Genomic DNA, 19,633 nt, shown 5'->3' with positions numbered 1-19,633 from the left:
TATATAAATATTAGAATAGTTAGTGTACAGTGATTGCATCCATTTTCTTGTCAGGATGCCTTGTTCATAAATCATCCTTGTCAAAATAGTTAATTCGTTTGGTTTTCTTAGGTAAAAAAACGTGTTTGGTTTTTCATCTGATTTTCGTTATGCATGTTTTGAACATATTAGAAATGAACTGATGAAGAATTGAAAGCATAAAATGGAGAGAATGTGGTATGGTAACCTCCCTCTTTTTTTTCTTTTTTTTTTCCCGGATGCAAGGGGAGGTACGAAATTATACGTGTGGTTACATATTGAAAATTGTATTATTTATGAATGTGCAATTCATGATTAGTTTTATTCAGTGTAGTATTCTAGTTTGATTGCGTTTGAATTCATTTGTAGAAAGTGTTTTGCTTTATTTTACCCAAGCTCATTAAAAGGTTAAAATGATGTAACATCAGTGAAGCGTCTGATACGGTTTGTTTCGTGGAAGATAAAAACACTAACTATATAATGATACACATATTTCCATCTTGTTAATTAAAATTGGACTTGATAAATATAAAATGATTATAATACAATTAAATAATATATAGATCCTTATATATGCTTGTCAAGTCATCAACCAAAAAATTAACCATTTTACGACTTTGAAAAACATTACTGACCAAAAAAAAGTTCAGTAGATGACTGGCGGCCCTGTATGGCCTTTAAATGAAAAACGAAGGCCCGTGTGGCTTGGTACAGAGTTAGTATAAGCATGTTACCGGGCTTACACAGCGCGGTGCAGAAAGTAGATGTGATGAAAATAACATGAAGCTCAATATGTACGGCGCTCATACCCACCAGTCCGGGATTAGCCGCCCGCGGTGAAGTTGTGAACAACAGGATTGTGGCTGGCGAAGCCACGGAGCATCTGGAGAAGGAATTTTCATTGAGGAGGCTAATTCAGAACATGCTGAGAAGAGGTTGGAATTCATCTCTCTCCATACCAACCTTTGTGTTTGAAGGTTTAGATGGGGATGTCAGTTCTGCGTCCCTCGTTGCTAGTTGATTGTTGCCTGTTTTCATTGCCCTTTTTTTTAATTAAAAAAAAGAAAGAAATTCAATCTGATTTTTCATGTCAACGAACAAAAAAATTTTTTTCTATGACAAAATATGAAATTTATTTTTAATATTCCTCCGGTCCCAAATATAAGACCTTTATACATACTAGTATAAGAGTCTTATATTTAGGATCGGAGGAGTAGCTTATTTTGACCTAGAGAGAGTAGTCTGTAGATGATGGCGATCATAGGAAGAGGCGTTCAAGTTTTTTTTAAGGTGCGTAATAATGTGTAAAAATAAATTTTTCCAGATTTATAGATTTTGCTGGGGTGGTCTTCAGCTTTTCTTCGTTTTAATTCTTCTTGATGTTATTTTTGCCGAACAAGTTCGGGTGAGATGAGTTTTAAAGCTCATCATGTCAGGATAAATGTCACAGTTTGTAGGCTATTTTTAGTCGAGCATAGTTTATGGACTTGCAGATAGTTATTAGTGAGATCAGGAAAGGTTAATTTTGTTATGAAATGAATTTCCTATTATTGATGAGACACCCTCATTAATTAGGTTGGGACTGTCCTCACCTTTTCATTCAATATAAGATATTAGTATTACTGATGCTTTTCTTCTCCTTTCTTTCTTACTAATTAAAGAAACAGTTTAGATGAATTGAATCTTATACTTCACCATATTAGAACAGATGGCATGATTTACAAAAATTAATGCTCACAGATTATCTATCAGCAATATCCTCATTAGGTCAATAAATGTTAAAGGGTGGATTGCTAGCCCTGACCTTCATGAGAAACAGGTTGTCCGAGACAGAATGAAGAATGTCGAATGGATTCCACCTGCTGGGAATGGGCTCAAAATCAATGTTGACTGTGCAATGAATTCAGAGGATGGAATTGCTGCGATCACTTTCGTGGTCTGAGATGCCAGTGGATGGGTGCTTGACGAAGGAATGAGAAGAATTGCTGCTGACTCATGCTTGTTTGCTGAAGGTGCCACATTACAGCTTGCCATGAACTACGTTGTTGAGAATGATTTAAATGAGGTTCAATTTGAATCAGACAATCAATTAAGTTCTTATTAGGTGTATTAATGATCAAGCTCCAATCCCTGGATGGAGAAATGAAATTATCCTTGAAAATTTGCAGTTTTCAAGGAACCTATGAAGGAACCATGCCTGTGTCTGGATTCCACAAGAGGCAATTGCTGTGGCTGATTAGGTTGCTAGAGCCTCTTTGGTTGGGTCTTGCCTATCTAACTAGGTGTGTCGACCACCAGCTGTTCTACGGAAGCTTATTGAAATTGACCTTCGATCTATTGCTTTTGATATAGGATAATCTAGTGTTCTTGGATTTCTTGTTGAATGTTTTCGAACAATGTATCTTTGGTTTCATGGAATGAATTTGTTTTAATGGCAAAAAAAAAGGTCAATAAATGCTAATGTTAGATCAACTTTCTGCTATGATGAGGCATGCATGTACTCGTGGTAGGACCCACTGTGTCTTCCCCTCTTCATTCAATTTCAATTCTCATTGAAACCTTTTGGAGCTCACATGGCCTCACGGCTTAAACAAATTAATACTCATTCATAACTATCAGTGAGATCCTTTCTTTATATAGGTAGCCAAATTATGATTATACGTGAGTAGATTCTTTGTCAATTTATGTTGCCTGCTTTATTGGTTCCCTTAATTGTGACTCCTTTTTTTTTTTTCCCCCTCTAGGTGGCCTTACCACAGGACCTTCCCTAATAACCCTACGGAAAAAAAGCTACGCAGAACAAAACAAACACAAAGGAAAATCTTGGGGCACTTTGCCATGTTTCAAGAGAATTTCGACACGTAAGGAGATTGATTACAGCACTCGAGTGTATTGGGATCTGATGACCTTACCAATTTGGCCAGACCATGGTACCATGTTGGCTGCATCACCGAATGTTTTTGCCATTTTGGGATGGGAATTTCGAAGCAATCAGCAAAATATGCTTGTTTGATGCCAATTTCTTTTGCTTTTTTAGGCTGAGTCCGCCGACGAATTGGACCTTACTATTAATCCCTGTGTTTTTGATAGTGTATGCAGTATGAGAAACACTAAGCTCTGTGTTTAGAAGGTGGGAGACAAGAAAGATGAAACTGTTCGTACTTATGTTATTCATAAAAATGGAATATAAACACCTGAAAAAAAAAAACCGCCCACATGCTAATAAAACAATGTCAAGTTCAATATACGAGTTTAATAAACTTTTACTCTTGTGAAATAGTACTTGGATGGTTTATTCTATTTTATACCGTCACGGTACAATGTGATTCAGGGGATATGTCCAAAAATTTCTCTTCATTTTTCACGTTCACTGGTAGAAGAGTAGTGGGCCATATATATTGATCAAAGTTACTTTGATTTCGTACATTCTCCCATTGAGATAAATTGGTGCAAAAACCTAAGCTTTATTCAGACAAGAAGTTTGGTGAAACTGAAAAGACGAACGAACTCTTGATAATTTTTCCGTCCCTCAGTACAGGGCTTCAAGTGATGGAATCTGAGAATTTGATGGAGCTTAAGTTCAGAGCAGATTTACAAATCATTTCTTAGGGCCTATTTAGCAGAGTTTATGGGAAGGGAAATGGTATTAGAAAGAGCAATTCCAGGAGGTGAGAGAAATAATGTTCCCTCGTGGTCGGTCGTAAAATCCTAGGTTTGGATCGTCCTTCTACATATTTACCAATTTCAACTTTGTTGGGATTTGGCTCTATTTTGCTCGGATCATTAACCATTTTGCTGGGACCAGTTTCCGGATCTCCCTTACTGAGTAGTTTATATTTCTCAAAAGTTTGTTCATGAGAATAATTTTCACTAAAATGTCTATATTCTGAAACAAGCGCCTCTGCAGAATTACCATTAAGAAGAATACCCTGAATTGTTTAGTGTTATTATTAGAAACTTGATTCATTTTAGCCTATGCCAAAACTACTCTGAATTATTATAATTATTTTACGATTTTTAGATGCATGAACAAAAATATAATATATGCACTGAAGATCTTGTAATAAATAGATCCAGACTTAATAAAAATAAGAATATATTATATCAAAATGTAGATATCAAATTTAGAAATTTTTACAAATAAATTATGCCTCCAAATAATGCTTTATGTGTCTTCACATGATCCTAGAAGTTTTTCGGATAAAAAATTCATGCAAAATGAAAATTTTAGCTTCTCCCATCTTGATGGCGGTTTGCGTAATGGGGTAAGCCACGCGCCGCCCACGGAGGGAGTTTGCAACAACGTTCAGTTTCAAACAAAATGATATATTACGGTTTTAACCCCAAACTTTTACTTAATTAATTAACAAGTCCCACTCATCAAAATGGACTTCGGCCAAACCCAATCCACCAACCAACACAGACTCATACAATTCCATTAATTTAGGCACTTATGGGGGTCACTCTGCTTCTTACCAAGTCCAAAACACTAATCAAAATCATCAACTTGTGTGGGTGTGTATCCAAAAAGAATGGTTATCAAAATCTGGTTGAAAACGCGGTTTTGCCTAAAAAGCTGAACCTCAACCACAACCACCATCTCACCGCCAGCTCCTCCTCGTGGTGATGAAGACGATGGAGCACCATGAACTGTGGTGGCCTTCCCCTAACAGCCACCCTCTTTCGTGGGCCCTGTCCTCCTTGTACATATCTGCTTCTTCTTATCTTCTTTTCCCCATCATCACACACTCCTGCTCTCCTCTGTCTCCCCACACGTTCATGATTCCGCGGCTTACATGCACCCGCTTCTATCAATTCCAAACACCCCCACCACCCTACCATGCTTTTAACTTGGCCGGCTACATTTTGTGAGTGTGTGTGTGTGATTCAGTGTTCTTTAAATTCTCAGTACTTGAAATTAGGCAAGCAAATGGATGGGGCTTGTGACGTTCGTCTATATCCAAAGTCTTGGAATTAGGATGTTCTGTTGAGCACTCGAGAGGCCCTCGTCGGCACCATTAACGCGTCCTGCTTGAGTGGTGCATGTCTTTGCTTTTTATCCACACATGGACAAGGAAAAGTCCACACCAGATATATTTATACACACACACACGTACCTAGATATTACCAATTTTCTATATATGACTCAGAATAATATAGACAAAAGGGGGAGGAGAGAGGGGGGGCTATATACGAAATGTGAGTAGTGTGTTTCAAAACTAAATGACTAGAGGGGCAAATTGGATCCCAATTATGTGAGTTGTCTTATCTCAGTGTGGGGCTGTGTTTCATTCGTCTGTGTCCTTGGTTGGGTGGACAAAATTTTGGGGTTCATTTTTGATCCGAAAAGATAAGGCCTTTTCATTTGCTAGTGATGGTGCACAAATAGGTCGGTACAAACAAAACTAGCTCGCTTTCGTGGGGTTGTTATAGGATATATATGCATTGATTGAGATTAATTATCCTTTTTCATTTGTGTTCATAATAATCAGAAGGAGAGGGACGTTCCTGTTTCAAGTCATTTAATTTCCGACTTGTAATAATGTAACTGAAGGTTGACTCAATTTTTTCTTTTTTCTTGGGGGGTCAACATTTTCAGGTTTCCATGATGTCTGTGGAGAACGAATCAGCAGCATCCCCTGAGAAAAGTATTTAAATCCCAGCACCTTAGAGATATGTGTAATATGGTAATGGCATTGCAGGATTGAAACCGTCGTACCACGTTGGATCCTTGTCAGATTATGTTAGCTACCTACTGGTGGATGCTAAATCATCACCTCCATGACAATCCCATTCCTCCAAAAGTCAAATGCCCTTTATAATGCATCATCACTGTAATCCTTTTTATATATAAAGTCTTACTAGTTACTTTTCCTGTGGTGATTAAAAAAATCAGTTAAGGTTAGTTAAATATTAACATTTTTTATAAAATTTTAAAATTATCCTTTGACTAATAATATTAGCCCATTAGGAAGAGAGGATGAAAAGGGCAAGATGCAAGGGCATTTTTAGATGTTAGTTATAAATGTATCATTAAATTTTATAAAAAGCCTCGTATTAAGGAACAAATGAGTGACACCTTAATACCCTCAAAAAGCTTTCCCCATACTCGATAGTGACATATGACTAATGTCATATTTGGAATATATTTTAAGATATGCCTCAAGTCTATAGAACTAGTCTTTTAGCGTCAGTACAAAATAGTCTTATAGAGGGTGTTTGGATAAATCCAAACTATAGTTTGGAGAATAGTTTTTGAAAAAAAAAAAAAAAGTGATTTTGAGAATAAATTTTTGGAAGAATAGATTATGTAAAAAAAGTGATTTTGATAAAGTGAAAGTATTTGGACAGTTAGTAGCAGAAGCACTATTTTATATGCAAATTATCAACAAAAAAAACATAAGTTAATATGATAATTATATAAAAGATAAATTGTAATTTATATTTTCATTTGAAGTGATAAATTTGCTAATAATTTAAATTTGCCAATATAATAAATGAAACATAAAAAATATAATTAATTAATTGTTAGTATGTGTATATATGTATTTATAAATTATAAGATTAAAAATATTTTTTTCAGAAAGAGCAAAGCAAAAGCATTTTCAGAGAAGACGCGAAGCTTGGGATTCAATTTGGCAGGCGTTTTCGTCATACACCATTTGCTGTATTTTGACACAACATAATTATTACTCCAACAACCCAAAATTTACTCTGAACAGCAAAAATTTCTTGCTTCTTCACAAACCTAAGCTTTGGGTCAAATCAAGATTTTCTAAAAAATTTGGGTGTTTGGCAATTATCTTGCCAAAACCCTGATTTGGGGTGGAAAAACACTTTTCTTTAAATTGCCAAACACCCCTTACTCTTTATTAACATGGAGAGACCCTAAAAAAACAAGAATTAGAAGACCAACCTCTTGTTATATCTCATGGCCAAGGAATGGGTTAAGATCTGAAGGAAGAATGATCACAATATTGCCTATGAATGTAACATATACTTGAATTGATTCTCTCAGGTGCAGAAGTAAGTCGACAAGGAAACCCATGAAGCAGCATTTTGAAGGACTCCCCCCCCCCCCGGTCTTTCTATATCTCAAAGTTGCTTTGGCTCAAAATCATCTTTTGGAAGAGAAAATTGGCATTATCAGTACCTTGATGCGACATTATAAATTAGGCGACATCCTGATTGCCCTGCACATTTATTTATTTTTGGTTTCTTACAGAGATATGATATGGTGAGAGAGAATCTGTGCTTAAAGCAGCATCGTAGCCCGTATACCCCAAAAAGGTTCCTCAAGCACATGATGTTTGGGACAAAGTGATGCATGTGCACTGCTCACAACAACAACAACCAAACAACGTTTGGTTTCAGCAAAAAAACTTATCATGTGGTTGCCCAGACTCCACGATCACCTACTCAACCATATCATATCCCCTTCTTGTTCTTGCAATAATTATATTCCAAAGTTTCTCCCAAGTTGCTCTTATTTTCCTTTTGGCCCCCCAATAATAATATTCTACTCCTTTTTTAATTACCTGAGTTTGATATAATGTGACATGGGAGTGAGGTAATAAGAGGAGAGAGATCAGCAGGGCCATGTCTTCAACTTGAAATGGTTCTGAGGAATGGTAAGGGAGGCACATGGATGATCGATCCTACGTTGTGAGGTCAGTCCATGTCACTCTTTTGTGGGGTCCATATTCCCTATGAAAGTTACCAGGCACTGGTACTCACCCCGTACAATGCAACTTGCATAATTGCCGAACCCTCTTTGTTCTTGACCATGATTTCTTTCAATTCCAATCCCCTTTTCTGGTTCTTTAGTTATCTGTTTCTGTTACATGAAATAAAAAGGAAAGAAGCCACCTGCATTATCACATCTCACCGCAAAAATGAACCATTAAATTCCGTGAGAAAGATTCCGGTGCCAACCCTCTGTTTCTGCAAACGTCATGGTTGCAGGGGACACTTCAATTCAGCTTGTTTCACCTATTTAGTCACGTGACTTTGAATTTGATCATCACTTTCACGATACATTAAAGTGGGCCTGAAGATAAACAAGATTTTAAGCTTAAGTCTAATGGAGATTGAACCAAATGACACTGCCTGAAGCTGAAGCTGGTGATGGCTGATAATGCACTTTTACCTCGTTATGTGACTAAGAACATCAAACATGTGCAGTGGCAATAATATTACGATAAATTGCAGTGTGGTTCAGGTTTTGGGTCCACTTGTTAGTCGGTAACATGTTCGAGCATCACCATTGTTGGCTTATGATTGAATCGCAATAAATGAAGGAGGAAAAATGAAAAATTAGATTATTTTTGCCTTGCTCCTCTGTTTTTTTTTTAAATTTAAATTTTAATTGTTTTATGCTTCCGGAGAGGACCAAAGAAAGAGGAATGAATAAAATAAAACGGATACAAAGGCCACAAAAGGATAGAAGGACAGTGTCCAATATAACTAATAACTATAATAACTACCAATTAGGACATTCTGAGACTCCAAGCACCAATCTTCCAATCATAAATAACCACTGAAATCCTAACAGGGAACTGAAAAAAATAAAAATGAAAGTGAAAGTGAAGATAAGATTAGTAAGTTCAGCTGCTCAAAGCCACACACAGAGAAGAGAGAGCTCAAGTGGCCACCCAAAATGGCTCCCAATTGGGCATCGCGTTGTTGTTCCTATTCCCACTTTCCTTGCACCTTCCTGGTCGGGCCAACTTTCTGTTTCCAATTTCATCATCAACAATATCGTTTAACCCTTCCAACTCCTCTGCATCAGTATCTTCATAATCTACGCCCGCAACTTCTTGTTCTTCCTCCTCCTTCTCCTTCTCTTCTTCATTATCTTCAGCTACTTTTTCTTCTTCATCATCACCAGAAAGGAATGTCTGAAACATGGTAAGAGTGAGCCTGCCATTACTCCGCTGTGCTCGAAAACAAGGCTGAACAGAAGGGGTAGTTACAGCTTCCAAGATTAGCCTACCATCTTCACGATGAGACCTCACTTGAACCCCACCCAAATCTGTAATAGAAGTCAGAGGAGGTGGGAAGCTGTTTGAACGTTTCATTCTTCTGGACATAGAGTAACTTCTACAGGGTTCTGAGGTTTGTCTTGAGAAACAAGTGGTGCTATTTTCTGATGAAAGGAAGGAAAATTCGTCCAAGTTTCCACTGGCATTATCACTACCAGTCTCGCAACCTAGACTTTCTGTGCACATTTCCAAGCTCTTTCCAGTGAGCTTGGAGGAGGAGTGTTTCACAGCAGGATGGACATAGACGTTTTGAGATTGAGGATCCTCAGTTTTCTTGAGAGGCAGAAGAAAACTCCATCCACCCTTGTCAGCATTGTTGTCCATTCTCGTGGAAATTTCATCGTTCGTGCTGGATTTCTCTTGGGATTCAGAGAGTGAGAGGGACGCTGGTGGAGCCAATTTGAGCCTTAGAATTTGTGGTTCAACTGGCCAGGGCTCCAGACATGATCGAAACCCTTGACAAACACTTGAGGAAGACATTTGCGTTAGCCGCAAATACTAACTGTAACAAAAGGCAAAAGGAAAGAGCACAACAGGGGAAGGGAAACAAAGTTTTCCTCCCTTTTTTTGCCTCACTCTCTCACCAAGTTCCAGTTAAAACGATGAGAAAAATGGAGATCTGCTGTGAAGAAGAAGGATTTAAACAGAACCCATCTTTGGGTTCGCCTCAAATTGAAAATGGGTTCTGTGGAAAAAGGAGAGAGAAGGTAGGAGAGAACAGAGGAATGGGCATGAAGTAGAAGTGGGAAAGATGCATCTCAATATATAGTTGGGCAACACCAGAGTGCTGTCCGTAGCTCTATTTGTATACTTAGTAAATTATACATGTAGTAACCTTCTACTTCAAGTATCCCAAATATCAACTTTTTCAACGGAGTCCCTCTTTGTGTTAATATTTCGCTCTATCTGGTTATTAACACTCTGTTTCGTCGGTTTTGACTGTGTGTTTATGCCATATGCCCACACATACACACATACAAAATACATGCAAAGTAATTATCAAGCAATTTTACATGACAGCTGCCTTTACCAATAAGGACTTAATTGGATTTATATTACAGCCGAATAAAGTGAAGGAAAATTCAGTGGGAACATGACTAGTTGAAAAAGCACGAGACAAGAGTAGTGGAATATATCTCTGGTCAATAAACTTATACTAAAAAGATAAGGTGAAAACAAAAAATTAAAAGAAGCAAGAATTATGGAAGTAAGAGTATGATAAAGGAAGCTTTGTATGGTTCTGCTCATAAGCTGGTTGACCACCAGAAGACAGAGTGATCTTTTTGAGTCTGTCCAGAATGGATTCGTTGCTTTGGCTTCTATTTTTCATAGCCATTGGTTGAAATTCTATCGATGTGGCATTGCCATCAACAGAGCCTAAAGCTTAGCCACAGAAACCAACAACAGTTATACTACTATGTTCCATCATACTCACTACTCTGTCATTCCATCATTTTGATCCTTTCGTTATGTTCAATCACAAAGATTACGTCTTTCCGTCCGAGTACTTTATTAGGGTAGTTTATTCTGGTGTTATTATTGTTTCTTTTCCTTCAAGATTCAAAATATCGTTCCTTGAACTGACACAAAAGACATACTCTGATGTAAGTTTATTCCAAACCTAAGATGGAATTCCGAGTGGTCCAAACTCTAAACACAGTGTTTAGTTACTTGAATCATCTTAGATAAACAATGGTTTGATGTTTTAAGTGAAAGTTACGTAAAGTTAACAGTGGGAACGTATTATAGGTGCTACTTTGTAGAATATATATAATATTCTTAGAGCAGACAGCGAGATATTTATGTAATAATATAAGCTAATAAAGAAATTTTAGAGTCAACCGACCAAACAAAGGATCAAGAGGAACCCATGCATAATAAAACCTTAGTATAATCGTCAATCTAATGTCCTTTTTCTTGACTTAGCTTTGTTTCATCAATCATGAAGTTTATGGCACGCGCTCTTTGAAATCTACGGCTAGTGCAGGTCGAAGCAAATTAGAAGAAATCGAGCATCGATTCATTATTACCTTTTCCTCCTTGGCCTTTCGTGTCTTTCCATTGGCCAAATCACTTTTACACTGTCAAAATCTGCACAGGACTCGCATATTTTGCTTGCTTCGACAAGTTGAAGAGCTGTTGAATCAAATAAAGCAAATCTACGAAAGCATGCAGTCCCTAAAAGCCTCATCCCTCCGTATACATATCTCTATAATAGCTTCTTCAACAATATAAATCAGAAAAATACATAGCAGCATTTGGCTGTCTAGGAATCTGTCATGCACACAAAAAAAAACACGAGCATCAATGCTTTGTATGATATTGCGTAATGTAACACTTCTCATTCATCTTCTCATCTAATGACTAACATGCAACCTCATAAATTCAACTAAACCCTAGGTTTTAGTGAACAACAAACGTAAGAAAGTTGCCACCTTGCACCGATCGACATGATTCCATGTTCAAACTGTAATATATAATTGTGTGTCTTGGTAGCTCAAGTCTCATTTAATACCCAACAAAAAACAAATGTCATGTCTCATCACCGATAATTAAGTTAATGACAGGTGGCATACTACTATCACTTTGCCCTTTTAATTGAAACAGACCAATTTTTCACCAGTAATATTGAAAAGCAAAGCTGCTTAGTCATTTTTTGTTGGTGTTTGTTTTCTACATGCATGCATGTCACAAGATGCCCCAATCATGTGATGAGTAATTATGATCCATGAAATTAAAGGATAACACGTACAGATGACCGTCTTATTACATCTGAATAAATTGCTGTCATTGATTACCACAGGGATATAAACAGAGATAATAAGATATATAGTAAGAAAACGTGAGGACGTAAATCACGTCGATCATTTTCTCCGCCATGTCCTTTTATATAACGTTGATCACTTGATTGATTTGTGGTCCCTTGTTAACACGGCGAACCACCAACATTGGTTTATTTTGAGACGGGGATGACGTGAAACATCAAATATACGGTTCTGAGGTTAGCTTTGAGACAAATATGTGCAAAAACTGTGGAGGAATCTTATTCCAACAAAGGAGGACGGTATGAAATAAAAGCGATGGAAGAAGAAGAGGGGGACCTAGCATTCACAGTCCTTCTCCTCGCTAACTGCTTTTATTTATTAAGTGAAGAAATAAGAGGAAAATGTCGGGGGAGGCAAGAATATATGCGCCATGCACACTTTCTCAGGAAAAGGTCGAAGCCCTAGCCATCGAATTTGCTCGCATGATACACTTTGCAATCTACGTTTTGTTCTCAGTTGACCAACCAGGGAAGGAGAAACCCTAGGGCCAGCTAGACCTCATTATTATGTGCGTTCTAGGTGGAAGCATCGTTTGTTATTTGAACATGGTTTTGTAATATATATAAAATAAATTACAAAGATTTCTAGGAAGAAAGATTGATGATTCTATTCAAATGTTGACTTTTGACGAGGTTATTGATGGTAGTGCTGCTACTTTTATTATTTTTTTTCCTCTTTCGGTTGCATTTTTCAGGAATGCAGTGAGATCAAGATGGATAGCACAGGGGCACGTAGGCCATGCAAGCTTGTCATGAAACAAATGGCTGCTCAATGGTGAGTTGCAGAGGATCGATGGACCAAAAAAGAAAGGTATTTCCTCTTACGTTAATATAATATGTTGCGTGCTTTATTATGGACGGCGCAGAGATATCATTTTGGAAGCTTCAGTTTCAACGAATTTCTTCTCCGCGCGCGCAGCATTAACGATTCTTAGATTCCAAGGTAAGAGACCTCATTCCTTGGCTTCTAACGTATCAAGTGCGAGGACAACTCACAACTCACCACCATTATTATCTCAAACAGGACTTCGTTCCCAAATTTCCAAAGAGATGAAATGCCGATGGCATAGTTAATTTGAAGAAATTGAAAATTGGACCAGTAGTGGTTAAACTAATTAAGACAGAGGGGCTCAAGATCAATAATCCAATCATATACGTATAGTTGATCAAGGGTCAACTCAATAATCATGACTAAATTTATATAATTTATTTTTTTTCATGAGAATTTATATAATTTAATTAAATATATAAAAATATTTATATATAATCTAGAAAAGAGCAATAGTTAAATCAAAATATATTAATTCACAAATGAATGAAATATTCATATATAAACTGTACATGCAATAATCTGATAAAATAGGGTTATTAAAGAACAAATTTAATGGACTGATATTTTTAGAAGGGTGGACAATAGAAGTTTAAAGTAGCATGTGAAATCAAATCCACAATTTCTACTTATAAGAGAATTCTCATGCTATTAGGTTACAAGATTATTCGCCATGCCATCTTAAAAAAAAAAAAGAATATTTAGTTGGTTAATAAAATAAGAGTTCTATATAAAAGCTTAACAACTAATTTCTGAATGTTAACAAAGTTAGTTGAATTAGTTATTTATAATAAATGAGTATTGTCTTCATTAAAATACCTTTATTAATCGCATGTATTAAAATAAAAATCCTTTAACATGTGTAACCATCATGGGGATTGCTTAAATAAAAAAATAAATATGAAAAATAAATTAGATTGAAAATTCTAATTAAGATCAAATTAAGGCTCTAATTAACTCTGCTATTTAGTTAGGACTGGAGATTGTAATAGATAAAGGCAAATGAGGCTGAGCTGGGAATTTGGTCTGGCTCACTTAGGCCCAATTTCTTGGGGTCGGGATGGATTTGGGCCTGTGTGGCATTTGGAAACAGTAGGCCTGGCCTGGTGTTCCACAGTCTCTTTCTTGATGATGCCTTGGGTCCGAGATTCCCGAGTCTGTAATCTTTTTTAACCCTCTTTTCTCTGAAAAAACCTCAATATTATATGTTTCTCAACTAAATGCAGAAGAGGACAGCTCCTAATGAATTAAGGTTTGGATCTCTTGTCTACAAAGGTGACTGTATTTAGTGTGACTCGAACTCGTTTGCATTTAATAGAAGTATACTTATGCTTGTAGGGAAATATTTCTTGACTAAATAAATTAGAATTAAGTAAACTTTAAATTAAAAATTAAGGTGAAAGTCCCGATAACAGGGGTTAATGACAACGGTTGAAAGGCATTTTAATTTTCTGAGCACGGCTTGAAAACAAAAACCCAAAAAAAAAATGCTTGTTTTTATTTTTTGGACAGAGAACAGAGCCTTGAAAGCACAACAAAGAAAACCACAAGAATGTTCAACCACAAATACAAGACTGAATTGCAAAGTTATGTATGCTTTTGCCTTTTCACAATTTCACAAACAAAACACTTGATTTCATCCCGTAATTCTTCAAATAAAGCCCATGAGATTTAAACGATCATTCTTACTTTATATATATATATATATATATATATATAGTGTAAATAAAAAGACGCATGAATGTGCAGATAATTAATGTCAATAATTTATAAGTTTGATTTATTACTAGTACAATATTTGAATATTATGGCATCTAAGATTAACGGTGATGCCTGAAAATTTCCGTACCCACCTCATGATAGCTCTCGTCATCAAGCGAAACAGAGAACTTGAAGAGGAATACAATATATTACTATAAAATTTAAGGGTTTTGGAAGAAAGACGATCCTCAATTTTTCAGTTTTTCTCATCATCCCCATGACTGCCCTCATTGTCAAGTGAAGGGAACTCGAAGAGGTCGCTCCTAGGCGTTTGAAATGCTTTCGTCTTACAATCATCATCATCATCTCCTTTTTCTTCTTCTTCTTTGTCTCCGGCAATTGATGGCAACGGAGACGAGAAGTCCAAGCACATTCCCTGGATGACCTGCTCGTATGATTCCGAGAGGTCTTGAGATGTATGTTGGTGGTACTCCACTAGCTGATGCAGGCACTGGTTTTCTCTTATCAGATTTGCGTTTTCATTGGCCAATCTGGATTTTTCTGCAAGTAATGCTTCAAGTTGAAGCCTCACCAGATCATCTTCCTCTGGCCTTATTCCTTTAGCAAACCCATCACGCAGCCTGCCATTCTCCTCTTCAAGCAGAGCACATCTTTCTTGCAAGAAGCTCAAGTCTGACTTTATAGACTTCAATTCTCTGGCAAGTGAGGCTGCTTTGCTTGCCATTAAAACTGCAAGCTGACATAGATAAAACAAGTACCTTTAAGCTGATATAGATAAAACGAGTACCTTTTATCTAGAAAAAGTAGTGCTTTTAGACATGGAACAAAAGCGCCGTTAGAAAGATGAATTGTACCAACATTTTTGGCTTTCTTCAGGTTTTTGTTTCTGTTTCTTCCTTCATTTGCCTTCTGGGAGTCATCCGCAGTGACTTCTGACAACTCACTCGGATCATACTTCCTTTTTGCTCCTTTTTTAGATTCGTCTTCTTTCTTTTTCTCTTCTGATTCGGTTTCTTTACTCTCACCCTTGTAATGTTTGCTCTGGAATATGTCGGTCAATGTGGGCGGTTGACCCAATTCTCTGGCTCCCTTTGGGTAAAAGAAAGGGCGAGAATTGTAAATGAAATGCCTAAGAGACTGATAATTCAACAAGGATCTGCAAAGAGAATGCATGAAAAATGCTCAAGTAGAGGTCAGAATTCAGAATAATACCTGTAAGGCATTGTCCAAATTGTTTGAAAGCAGAGAGAGAGTGTGGGCGATGGAGTCAAACCCCCTGATGAGCAGCAAAGAACCTTCCTTCAACCTGTTAGATTTTTCACTCTGCAAAATGAACGAAGCTCAAGAGCCCATTACTTAGTTTTCCCAGTACGGAAGAGAACCCATCATAATTTTTCTAGAGACGGAGACTAACCTCACGGGCAAGAGTGTGAGTAGAAGAATCATCATCGTTGGAGATTTTGGGATGACGATCATCAAGAATGGTGTCCATCCTGTTCCGGAGATTGCTCCAGAAACGCTTATCGGAAGAAGGGCTGAACAGAGGCGGAGAAGAAGAAGCCATAGGTTCACTAGCGGCCTCCTGTCAAAATAACAATAATAACCACAAAAAGCTGATGGAAAGTAGAAAGAGTGAGAGAATGATGAAGAATAAGAAACCTGGTTTAGTCGGAGAGGGGAGGGTGATGAGTCGAGAGATGTTGCCATTGCAGTGACTGGGGGAGAGGGAGAGAGAGAGGGTGAGGAGAAGGTGAGGCTCAAACGGATAGTTTCCACTTTTCAAAAGGCAGACTGGGGAGGAGAAGGATTGCAAGGGTTTAAATATAGATGGGCCCTACTGCCGTTATCTCCGAGTAACGTTCGGAAATCTGAAGCTCCTTTTCTTTTATTACTGTCACTACTCTACTATTTATAGTTGGCTGTCCCGTCCACACTCTATTTTGATTGGCCAATCCCTCGATTCTGACTTATTGCTCGGCGCTCCCCGAAAAAATAAAAAAGAAAATTATAAAGAGTCTAAAAAAATTATAAAATAAATTCTAAAAGTTATTATTTTCTATTATGTAACTTATTATTATAAATTGTTTAGATTGTTATTGAGATTTTTTAATAATTTTTTTAAATCTTATTATAATTCTTCCAAAATAAAAACACTTTACACATACAAATTATTTTTTAAATTTTTTCATTAGCTTAATTTTTTATTAGGAAAATGACAGTAAAAATGATTTTTGAATTTAAAAATTTTTAAATAATCACCCAAATAAACAAAATTACAATAACAAATTGAAATTTTTAAATTTATTGAAATGACTATATTACTCATAATTTTTTTTCGAAAGTTAATTATAGTATTTCAATAAAAATTCAGGTTTTTATAAAATATGTAGACATGTAAATAAACAGATCCTCTAATTAATTAAGAGATAGTACAAGAGTTCCCAAATAATCATATTTAAAAATAATTAAATTTGCATAAAATCAAAATTTGGAAACTAAATTCTTTACATTCATTTGTTTAGACGAAGAACGATGGTAAAAAAAAAACAAATTAAATTTGTATGCATTTCTTTTAATAGTTGCACTGACCACCTTATTTCTCTCCCTGCGCCTCCCCAAAAGTAGGAGCATATCCACGTAAAACCCATCGTGCTTTCTTTGGTGTGATCCAGAAATTACCCAGGAAATTGACCTGAGGAGGCACGTATATAGCTAACTCTATCTTGTGTAAAAGCAACTGCTGGTTCTCATTCTCTGTGAAGCAACGGGATCGAGAATCAATGGCCTCTCTTGCTTCTTCTTCATTCTTGCTTCACTCTTCATCCTCTTCCACTCTCCTACCACCCTCTCTTCCTTCTTCTTCTTCTCGCCTTTCTTTCTCTTCCTTATCCTATTCCTCCTCTCTCTCTGTTTCTCCCATCCTTCTCCCCCACCCTTCCACTTTTACACGTTTTGCCACTCCTGCTTTCACTCTGAGGGCTAGTGCTGAACAGAAGAAGAAGGTGCTTATTGTGAATACCGACAGTGGTGGGCATGCCGTGATTGGCTTTTATTTCGCCAAAGAGCTTCTGGGTAATGGCCATTCGGTCACTATTCTCACTGTTGGTGAAGAAAGCTCCGGCAAGATGAAGAAACCCCCTTTTAGCAGATTTTCAGTTATAAATTCCTATCTCGCTCTGAACATGATGTTTGCTTTCGCAACGCATATGTCTCTGTGATATTAGTGATGAATATTGTGAATCCCTTGTATTTACGTGCGAAATTGGAAAATATTCAGGAAATTGTGAGCTCTGGAGGCCGCACAATCTGGGGAAATCCAGCAGAAATAGGGAGTGTTGTGGGAGGGGAAACATTTGATGTGGTTTTGGACAACAATGGCAAGGACCTTGACGCTGTGAGGTTTGTTGCTTTAATTCTTGTACTTTGCTTGGTGATGCTAAATTTTGATGGAAAGTCATTGCTTTGGGTTTCATCTACGTCTTCCTCGGCATGATTGTGTCTTGCTACTTTGATCCCATTTCATAATAACGTTTTGTGTCTATAATAATGAGAATTAGTATCCTTGAATAAATAGTTGCTGGAAATGGCAAGGCAAATGCCCTTTTCTCCGGTTTTCCTTAAAATATATTCAGGAGTGAATATGCAATTGCTATTTCCAAGACACTAGCCTAACATCAATACACGCTTGTAGACCTGTGATAGACTGGGCCAAAAGTTCTGGAACCAAGCAATTCTTGTTCATCAGCAGTGCTGGAATCTACAAACCAACCGATGAACCTCCCCATGTTGAAGGGGTATGTTATATTTATGATCTCAGTATATATATATACATATTATTCATGCGTGCCAATAGCAATATTAGCCGGAGTTGAAACCTCCTCCCATTCAGGATGTTGTTAAAGCTGATGCTGGTCATGTTGGGGTGGAGAAATATATTGAGGAAACTTTTGGCAGCTGGTCAATATTCCGGCCACAGTATATGATTGGCTCCGGCAACAACAAAGACTGTGAAGAGTGGTTTTTTGATAGTAAGTGGGAAAATCACAGACAAGCTTTATCTCTTATTTGTCTCTTGAAACGTCAGATAGCGTATGTAATTTCTTAGACAAGAGGTTGGCAGTAGATTTCATTATATGCCAACATATGAATATTCTGTGTTTCAGGAATTGTGAGGAACAGACCAGTGCCAATTCCTGGCTCTGGCTTGCAACTCACAAACATAGCTCATGTTAGGGACTTGTCTTCCATGCTTACTCTAGCTGTTGAGAAACCAGAAGCCGCGAATTATAACATTTTCAACTGTGTGAGCGACCGTGCTGTGACTTTGGTTGGAATGGCCAAACTATGTGCCCAAGCTGCACAGCGGCCTATTAACATCGTGCTTTATGACCCTAAAGCTGTTGGAATTGATGCTAAGAAAGCTTTCCCCTTCCGGAATATGGTAATTACACGTCTTTTACTTGACACACTGATGTTTCAAAAATTAGCATGACACTATGGTTATAGCATCAAATTTATCGAAGGTATGGAACTACTACCTCCGGGTCTTACCAGTTGATTGATTTGGAAATATTAAAAAAACTAAACAATTATTTTAAAATATTTATATTTATCATTTTTATCTGAACTAATTTGCCTAACTTATAAACTGATATATATATATATATAAGTATTTCATAAAGATCATATAATATATCTTATATTAAGTAATGGAGTTAGTATGATATATGAATGCCTTGCCCACCAGTGTATTGGTCACGTACTCATCTTACACACACACACAAAATACATGTTTTACATATGAGTGTGCATGATGCAGCACTTCTATGCCGAGCCTAGAGCAGCCAAAGTAAAGTTGGGATGGACATGCAGCACAAACCTTCCTGAGGACTTGAAAGAACGTTTTGATGAGTACGTCAAGATTGGGAGAGACAAGAAGGACATGAAGTTTGAGCTAGATGATAAAATATTAGAGTCCTTAAAAGTTCCAGTACCTGTGTGATCCATTCATACCCAAACCATACTGTAAGTTTTCCTGTTACCCTATGAGGAAACAAGTGTATTAGAGAATACTACTTGACCAAATTCTTCTTGAAAGGAGAAAGGTTTTAATAATTTGATATGCATATCTGTACCAGACCGTAGCTTATTCTGAGGATCTACTTCGGCTTTAGAATGAATCTATCGTATCATCAG

The 19,633-nt window shown here is 37.0% G+C and overlaps 3 protein-coding genes across 3 annotated transcripts; 1 reads left to right on the top strand and 2 right to left on the bottom strand.

The window, feature by feature from the left end:
• Positions 1-8,660: 8,660 nt before the first annotated feature.
• On the bottom strand, positions 8,661-9,542 carry LOC114745298 (protein FANTASTIC FOUR 1-like). The gene has a single exon (XM_028933452.1). It carries the CDS (start codon positions 9,540-9,542, stop codon positions 8,661-8,663), a length of 882 nt encoding a protein of 293 aa, XP_028789285.1.
• A 5,119-nt stretch (positions 9,543-14,661) lies between these two features.
• Positions 14,662-16,184, bottom strand: LOC114745297 (uncharacterized). The gene is made up of 5 exons (XM_028933451.1): positions 16,097-16,184; positions 15,852-16,019; positions 15,650-15,760; positions 15,296-15,526; positions 14,662-15,173 (listed from the first exon to the last, which is right to left on the bottom strand). Exons 1-5 carry the CDS (start codon positions 16,142-16,144, stop codon positions 14,673-14,675), a joined length of 1,059 nt encoding a protein of 352 aa, XP_028789284.1. The 5' UTR covers positions 16,145-16,184; the 3' UTR covers positions 14,662-14,672.
• Positions 16,185-17,200: 1,016 nt separating this feature from the next.
• LOC114745296 (chloroplast stem-loop binding protein of 41 kDa a, chloroplastic) lies at positions 17,201-19,617 on the top strand. The gene is made up of 6 exons (XM_028933450.1): positions 17,201-17,592; positions 17,715-17,836; positions 18,129-18,231; positions 18,327-18,465; positions 18,601-18,878; positions 19,257-19,617. The coding sequence occupies exons 1-6, from the start codon at positions 17,218-17,220 to the stop codon at positions 19,437-19,439; spliced, it is 1,200 nt and encodes a 399-aa protein (XP_028789283.1). The 5' UTR covers positions 17,201-17,217; the 3' UTR covers positions 19,440-19,617.
• The last annotated feature ends 16 nt before the right edge of the window (positions 19,618-19,633 follow it).

Source organism: Neltuma alba, unplaced genomic scaffold, assembly GCF_004799145.2.
Source record: "Neltuma alba isolate B1F8T4 unplaced genomic scaffold, ASM479914v2 tig00004598_pilon, whole genome shotgun sequence".
NCBI lineage: Eukaryota > Viridiplantae > Streptophyta > Magnoliopsida > Fabales > Fabaceae > Neltuma > Neltuma alba.
The sequence above is the reverse complement of the archived record's forward strand: the minus strand, read 5'-3'. Positions and strand labels throughout refer to the sequence as shown.

Excerpts from the sequence above, each read along its gene's own strand:
- LOC114745298 (XM_028933452.1), bottom strand. The coding sequence starts at position 9,542 with ATGTCTTCCTCAAGTGTTTGTCAAGGGTTTCGATCATGTCTGGAGCCC.
- LOC114745297 (XM_028933451.1), bottom strand. The coding sequence starts at position 16,144 with ATGGCAACATCTCTCGACTCATCACCCTCCCCTCTCCGACTAAACCAG. Across the intron at positions 16,020-16,096 it reads CCCCTCTCCGACTAAACCAG|GAGGCCGCTAGTGAACCTAT; the intron begins GTTTCTTATTCT and ends TTATTTTGACAG. Across the intron at positions 15,174-15,295 it reads ACCTGAAGAAAGCCAAAAAT|CTTGCAGTTTTAATGGCAAG; the intron begins GTTGGTACAATT and ends TATCTATGTCAG.
- LOC114745296 (XM_028933450.1), top strand. The coding sequence starts at position 17,218 with ATGGCCTCTCTTGCTTCTTCTTCATTCTTGCTTCACTCTTCATCCTCT. Across the intron at positions 18,466-18,600 it reads TGAAGAGTGGTTTTTTGATA|GAATTGTGAGGAACAGACCA; the intron begins GTAAGTGGGAAA and ends TCTGTGTTTCAG. Across the intron at positions 18,879-19,256 it reads CTTTCCCCTTCCGGAATATG|CACTTCTATGCCGAGCCTAG; the intron begins GTAATTACACGT and ends TGCATGATGCAG.